Raw genomic sequence first — 8,247 nt, 5'->3', positions numbered from 1 at the left:
ACTTTCACACCAAACGGCTCAGCGATGGCGGCGAGGTTTCGAGCCTTACACCCCGGTCGCCCTTTACCCCCCCCCCCAGGAAGATTCCTGGTACTCATTTCTGTTAGAGGCTGAATCGACCCCAGGACCATAGTGCGGCTGGAACGATTTATATGAAAATACTTCGAAGGAATATGGCCATTTGGTAGGCAACGGCTCCATAATCGAGTCGTTGCCAGGTAGCAAGTCACTTAACACAGACATTCCCGTGACAATGAACACAATACGAGAGGAACTGCTCGACATGGCGACTTACATTCCGGTCGCCTGTAAGTTGTATAAGAATCGTAATTCATTCGTCAGACAGACGTCGTTCGAGGCAGTTCAGTGTGTGAGCAGTCATTCGTCATTCGTCACAGTGCAAGGAAAGGCACTCGTGATTCAGTTAAGGAATGGAGCCCTAAGCAGTCATTGACTCTGACCTGTTATAATCGATTGTAATTGTAAAGAAGTGCCAATAAATCGAATCCAGGTCCCATTATTATTAGTCACGCAAACCCCGATACGTGACAATATAAATAACAATTTTGTGTGGGTTTTGTACCCGTTGCTCTCTTACTGGTTGCTTGAAGGTTTGTGACAACGCTCGGAACGTCGTATAAGCGTGAGTGAGTGACAGTGACAACCAGCAGCGTCACTCCTTAGCAGAGCAGTCAGACCCCTCCTCTCCTCGAACAAGAGCCTTGGTCATGAGTTCCGACGGTGTCCGAAAGGAAAGACGACTGTGCTGGCGAAGGCCAGAACAATTTATTGGACGTGGGTCGAGGTTTATTCATTGTCAATAGGAAATTTCGTGGTTACCATGGAAACGAAATTCATAAAATCGCAAATTCTTCAGCATGTGCACAACTGGCGGCTCAGCTCCGTGGAGGAACAAACATCGCCATGCAGGATCTCTCTCCATAAGGTTGGCTGCACTGCCAGAGGACGCGTCTTATTATTAAGGAAATCAGCCTTCATATCCGCATTTATCGTTACTTTCCGCAGCGTTTCGGGGCGAGGGCCGTGTCTGAACGGTTTTCGAACTGAATAAACACGAAGAATTCACAGAATTTCTAAATTTCCTAATTTGATCGTCACCCACATTTCTGTGTTCCCAAAGTCGATCAGAGTGGCCGCGCGGTCTAAGACGTGGACTGTCTTCGTTCGCTCGAACGCTGGGATCGTGGGTTCGAATCCCACTCGAGGAATGGGCGCTTCTGGGTGCGTTTATTCTGTGTTTGTGTTGTCCTGTGTGTAGGTAGAGGCCTTGCGACGGGCTGATCCCCAGTCCAAGGAACCTCACCGACAGTGTATAAGATCAAGAAAGTGAAAAAGCGGCCAAGGCCCAACAAAGGGCTGCAGAGCCATAATGAGAATAATAAAGCCCAGTAACACCAGAGCCATTCCTATGAATTGAGGATATCACGAACTACTATGCATAGGCAAGTCAATATTTGTAGCGTCTGTTTTCCATTGTCTCTGACAGACTGCTTGAATGATTGATGGATTCATTAATTATAAATCAATTGAAAATATGACAATATAACTCAGTCGGTAGAGCGACGGGCTGTAAGGCTTGGGTTCGAGTCCCGTGAGTGCAGAATTTTCTCTTCTCCATGTCGTCTGGGGTCCACCCAGCCTCTTATCCAATGGGTACCGGGGGCTCTTTCCCAGGGGGATTAAGTAGCAGGGGCGTGAAACTGACCACTTACCTCTCTCTAGTGCCAAGGTCAGGAATGGTGGAGCTATACTTCCATTCTGCAATATCTCTTCTTGGCATAGCGCTTGACTAATTACGCACACGGACAAGTTTACCTTTTTCTTTAAAAATCGAAATTATGTTTACGAAGAAATTAAAAGTTGATTAAGTTCAGGGATTGCTTGTCATTATTCCGTTCAAAACCCTTTAGTGTCCCTGTCTGATGTGTCTATGTTGCCGTACCTGGTGGCAGGACCGCTGTGGGTCTCGGTGCTAGAGGCTGTTCCACCGAACTGGGACCACCGGCCAGTGCAGCCGGTGCCTCCCGGCCGTAGAGCACGCTCCTCTGCGCCAAGACACTTCGCTCGTTGCGGCGAAACTTCGCCCTTCTGTTCTGGAACCAGACCTGCAACAAAGCGCCATCGTCGGTTAATCTCCGACGCTACACTGAGTACAGCGTCGAATGATGTAGCTTTTGAAAGACGCGGTTTGGGACTGAGGAAAACCACATAGAAAATAATGGAATTTCTCGGCCGAGATTCGAACTCAACACTTCCCCTGTATGACTAGACAGTTACACCAACCCTTGTGTCTGTGTTCTGGGATATAACGCCGTATAGTCCGTTAAAGTCAACCGACGTTTCGGAGGAACATATCCCCCCGTCTTAAGACTTGCAGAATAAAGCAGGTAAGAAGCTAAAATGAAACAGGCACCAAGCTGGGATAGTTTCTTGCTTGGCTTAATCTTCGACCCAGAAGATGGAGGTGGTATGTTCCTCCGAAACGTCCGTTTAACTTTCATAAGACAACATGAAAGTATATCACAGAAGACAGAAAGTCGCTGTGCTGTTCCTGTGCGTAACTATTTAAGCTCTACGTCATGAAGGCGTATGTGGGAGTGAATGTGTAGAGCCACATTTGCTTGACCTCGGCACTAGCTGGAGGTGAGTGGTCAGCCTCACGCCCCTGTCCCTTTGCCCCCGGAAAACAACCCCCGGTACCCATTGGATAGGAGGTTGGGCGGACCCCACAGCCGGTCTGGACGAGGTGGTGAAGAGGAAATTCTGATCCTACCGAGACTCGAACTCCGACCCCTTAGTCGTCCAGCCCGTGGGCAGTCTCTATACCGACTGCGCTACCGCGGCTCACACTCTTTCAACAATCTTATGTTAGTTAATGGTATTATATTGGTATAGTATTGGGAAATGTTTTTATTGTAATTGCAAATGTAATTGTATTGGTGTAGCATGTGAATCTTACTGTTGTACGTGTTTCTTGTCACGTGTTTTTTCGAGTGTGGCGGGCTATTTTGTATATTGTGACTTATTGTATTACCACTGCTACCTGGTAAAACCCCATTTGCAATGAAATAATAATAATGATATCACATCAGAATTCTTTTTAATAGGAACCTACTATTTTAGTTATCTGTTATAGTAGAAGTCTTCATCACAGTTTTAATTATGAATAGCATTCGAAGCCTTTGATGTTGCTTGCCTGGCAGAAAAGGCTTGTGCGTTTCGTAAGACGAAAATAATTTCCAATGCACAAGGCGAGGTTGATGTGACAGTCTGATATGCTCCTGAGAACAAGCGTGTACTCAGCACAAGAAGTAAAGCGATATCTTACAAGAAGATGTGGCCGAAACATTAATCAAGATTGACGTTTGAGTTATTCAGACACGTAACTTCAGTGTAAAAACATTTCTACAGCAAGAGATGTTTCTGTTACACGACATGGCGGATCACGCTTCATAGACACGGATCTTACGTAATGAGGAACGGCTGTCAGGATCCGTGGCTTGTAACTCGAGCTCCCGAATTAACACGGATCACATGCGTAAAGATCCGAAGGCCGTGATTACTGCGTACGCTTCTCAGTATTTATACCTCGTCTGTTTTTAATACGGATGGTTTCTAAGGCTTCTCTCTCTTCTTGGGCAAAGTCCTGGTCAAACTGCAAGCACGGCGCAACATGGTAGATATTTCTGTGTCAAATGCGCAAATAAGCAGGACAGGAAAAGTTAAGAACGTTTCGAAGGGACCTACTGTGTCTATCTGCTGGAGCGAAGAGTAGAGCTTTTTTTTGCTACTTGCTTCCTTTCATTACATAACGAGACCCTGCAGATGGGTTCAGTACGTTCAGCCGAAACGTAGGTGAAGTTTTATACCACACTATACAACGACACATCCCAGAATACAGGACAATTGCTCTTCAAAAACCGTTAAGGAGTCAAATTTCGGCATGAATAATTACATTTTTAACATACCTAATAATGGATTTTAAAAACACGGCCACTGACTTAACTGCGAAGGCGTGATTTCAAACGACATGGCATAATGTGGTAATCATGAATTTCGTAATTTCGTGGCTTTCGTTAAGTCTGGTCTGAAAAGTTTTATTTTATCTGCACACCGGTCGAACGTTAATTCTCGGATAAGGAAGCGCGGATTTGCGCATGCCCCTCAGTTCTTTCACAGTTTCAGTCGGGCCGAAATCGCAGCGCTGGGATTCAAATGGCTATAGACACAGCCGAGGCTTATACCGATGTGTAACTTCCCCTGCTTTCTCCAGTATTCGTTTCCAGTCCTACACGTTATCAAGCGATAGGTCGGGACCGAAGTTGAACTCCAACTACCACGAATAACAAGCACAAATGGTCAACTGTAAACTATCCCCTTCATTCCCATATGAGAATGGTATAATTAATCACACGATAGGCACGATATACCGAAAGAAAAGAGAGCACGCTCGTTACCTAACACGTAACGTACTTTCGTGCAGGGTGTTTAGCCTCGCCGTTCGTTTTATGGTAACCCGACACAGCGCAATTTCAAAGATTCTATCTCATGTTACATTACTTTGTTTTTCATATATACATATAAGAGCCGACTAAGAGCTAGTCGGTATAGCTATGGGCTGGACGGCCTGGGTTCCATTCCTGACAGGGGCAAGATCTTTTCTCTCTACTCCATAACGTTCAGCCCGGTTCTGGGGCCCACCCAGCCTCCTATCCAATGAGTACCGGGGGTAAAGTTGTTGAGACGTGAAGCTGACCACTCAACTCAATCTAGTGCTACGTCAAGAATGGTGGAGCTATACCTTCATTCCTCCATACATTTGCATGGCGTTTTGATCAATTAAACATAGGGACATTTTTACACACCGAAGTAGGTTATGTTACCGGGTGTTTCTACCCCAGTATAAGGCCAATGCACAAGAGAACACAGAAGATTATACAGAGTGAATCGTATAGAACCGGCCCGATGAATTTGCTAATAATTCCGCAGGTGATGCATATAACCGCTCACAATTACGACATAATAATCCGTGGGCCGTGCTGAGTCGAATGGTGTGCGCATGATCCGGCAAGTGGCAGCCCTTATGCTGCAAGGTCAAGGACAATTCTGAAACGTGTCTGCAGTGCGCAGGCGACAGTCATGGAGTTCACTGTTGAACAGCGACTGTTTCTCGTGCGCACGTACTGGGTGACAGGCTCGATTGAGAACACACAATTGGAATTCAGGAGGAAGTTTGGAGTTCGCAAGAAGCCTGCGAAATCGACTATACAGTCCTTGGCTCAGAAATTGGAGAGGACAGGGACACTTTTAAGTCAATGTGGTAAAAACCGCCCAGAAATGTCAGAAGAAACGATTGCAATTGTGCGGGACAGGTTACTGCACTCTCCCAAGAAATCATTACGACGTCTAAGCCAGGAAACCGAGTATTCTTATTCAACGTGTCAGCGGGCAGCAAAGAAAGCGAATCTTCGTCCCTACAAGATCACCAGTGTTCAGGAATTGGGTGATGTTGATAAAGATAAACGGGTGCGGTACTGTTTATGGTTTCGGGAATTCGTGCACGATAATCCCAGAATTTTGGATATCACTTGGCTTAGTGATGAAGCATGGTTCCACCTATCAGGATGTGTAAACGCATAAAATTCTGGGCGTCTGAAAACCCACATGAGATTGCTAATCACCACTACACCCACAAAAAGTGGGTGTGTGGTGCGCCATTTCTGGTTTACGAATCATTGGACCGATCTACTTCCACACGACCGTGGGCAGCACCTTATACTGCCGTATTTTTTACAATTTCGTGCAGCAGCTGGATGATGTGGAACTTACACAGGGGTATTTTCAGCAGGATTCAGCAACGTGCCACATGTGCAACATGTCCATGGAACTGATTGAGAGCTGCTTCCCCAATCGCGTCATCTCTAAAATGATGTGGCCCCCAAAATCCCACGACCTTACCAGCCCGGATTTTTTTCTCTGGGGTTTACTGAAGGACGTTACAGGATTTGAAGGACAACATTTCGGCTGAAATCAGGAAAATCACTGAAGAAACACTGCAGCGAGTCATGGCGAATAGCAAACACGGGTGGAGGCATGCCTACTTGAAAACAGCGGACACTTTCAACACCTGCTCTGATCACGGCACAGAACCCAAGATAAGATATGTGTAAATTACTTTAATATCTGTATGTTATATTTTATATTACAGCTCATTTCGTCGGGCCGGTTCTATATGAATCACCCTGTACATGGGACGATAGACACATTACGGGCGTGCGAGAGATGTAGGTGTGTACACGAAATAAGACAAATGTTAGAACTGTTTTCCGGAGGAGACATCGCTCCTGGCGTCAGCAGGGAGAGGCTCTCAATGTTCCCCACAGCCGAGCTGAAGCAGACCGTGCCGTGTTTCCCGCCACATCATTAACTGCAAAGCGATGATTTGTGGATGAAAATGAGGCAAGTAAGTGGCTGCTGGAAGTGACTGTAGCCACGGCGTCACAGCTCATCCATCTCTTCCTTCTGTCCCTCTGTCCTCGAGGGGGTTCCCCCGGAAACAAGGTCGCTGGGAACTGCGTTCCACTGTCGCGCGTCAGTATAATAACACTGTAATAACATACTAACACTCTGCTTCTGATTAGATGTTATCAGCCCCGGGTTTCTTGAACCGGTCCGTGTGCGTTGCAGGTTTAAACTTTACATGCAGTGTACCTGAATTTTCTTTTCGCGAAAAATGTCCTCACGCAGATACATATGATCAACACAGTAAAACCCTCGTTCCTCCGGATTAGTGACGCGAAAGATAGCACCAAAACACAAAAGAATACACTTAGGAAACAAATAAATGGAAAATTTAATAATATATTTAGTGCCGATAAAAATAATTAAAAAATATCACTGCAGCAATTTCTTCCTCTCTCAGAAGCTGAAATCCATGGTCTTCTTCATCCAGCTCAAGCCAATCTTGAATATTTTCTTGCATGGTTTCAGTCTCTCCAGCTGCCCTCAACACAGCCTGAAAGTCCTCTTGCCCCTAAATTCCATGTGTCTTTTAAAGCATGTACTCAACTGTGAACAGAATTTCTTCATTCTTTCGTATTTAGATCCGAATTAACTGTAACCGGATTGGCGAAGGTTTACACAACAAGAATTTCTGGGAAAAGCTAATCGCATATTTTCCCATCACTATAATATCAGTATTTGATTCGACAAGTTTTTTATTTAACTAATAGCACATTTGCAATCTACTCTCGATAATAGGGAGCAATAAGTAAATTTGCTCTAAGTAGGCGTCTTGAGTAGAGGAGGCATCCACTGATACTCTGACAGGCTCTGTAGAGGAATGGTGATGGTTTTAATCTTCGTCATCTGCAGGTTGTGGTAGGTCAAACGGCCACTGGCTCCTTCCTCATCTGCGGGTTGTGGTAGGTCAGACGGCCACTGGCTCCTTCCTCATCTGTGGGTTGCAGTAGGTCAGACGGCCACTGTCTCCTCAATCATCTGCGGATTGCGGTAGGTCAGACGGCCACTGGCTCCTCAATCTTCTTCTTGCATTTGGGGGGACTGCTAATTTCTGCAGCTAGTCTGTTATTGTGTCCCAGTACACTTTTATGGTAGAGTGTTGACAGTCTATGTATTTCTTCTGTGACAAATGGGATTTGCAGATCAGTGTGGATGGTAAAGTTGGAGACATACCAAGGTGCTTTAGTTACTGAGCGCAAGAATTTGAATTGAAGTCTATGACTTATTTTCATGTTTGATGGTTTTGTACAGCCCAATAGCTATATACCATATGTCCATATGGGTTTTATTATACACTTGTATAGTAGAAGTTTGTTTCCTATGGATAGCTTGGATTTATGGCCCAAAAGCCAGGATATTTCTCGTAGTTTCAAATTTAATTTCTGCCGAGCTTCTGCCATGTCAGTTTTTGGTCGAGGTATAATCCCAAGTATTTTAGTTCGGTTTGGACTGGTATTTGCATATTATTGACGGTAACCTGCGGGCAAGTATGCGTTTCGGGGTAAGGGTAACTTGTACTGATTTTGTCTGGTTTATTTTGATTTTCCATTTGTTGTAACATTGCTAGAGGAGGTTTAAGTGATGCTGAAGATGTTATGATGCTACTACTGGATCATATTTGCTGCTAGCAGGGCTGTGCCATTGCTGGAGGAGGTTTAAGTGATGCTGAAGATGTTGTGATGCTACTACTGGATCATATTTGCT

At 45.2% G+C, this 8,247-nt stretch overlaps 1 protein-coding gene across 1 annotated transcript in view; it reads right to left on the bottom strand.

Moving 5' to 3' along the window:
• Window positions 1-8,247, bottom strand: part of LOC111871708 (paired mesoderm homeobox protein 2-like) — a 31,067-nt gene that overhangs the window by 4,453 nt on the left and 18,367 nt on the right. The window contains exon 4 of the mRNA XM_023864982.2: window positions 1,964-2,126. Within this exon, the coding sequence (XP_023720750.1) occupies window positions 1,964-2,126 (163 nt within the window). The remainder of the gene's footprint in view (window positions 1-1,963; window positions 2,127-8,247) is intronic.

This window comes from Cryptotermes secundus, unplaced genomic scaffold (assembly GCF_002891405.2).
Source record: "Cryptotermes secundus unplaced genomic scaffold, Csec_1.0 scaffold349, whole genome shotgun sequence".
Classification (NCBI taxonomy): domain Eukaryota; kingdom Metazoa; phylum Arthropoda; class Insecta; order Blattodea; family Kalotermitidae; genus Cryptotermes; species Cryptotermes secundus.
The sequence above is the reverse complement of the archived record's forward strand: the minus strand, read 5'-3'. Positions and strand labels throughout refer to the sequence as shown.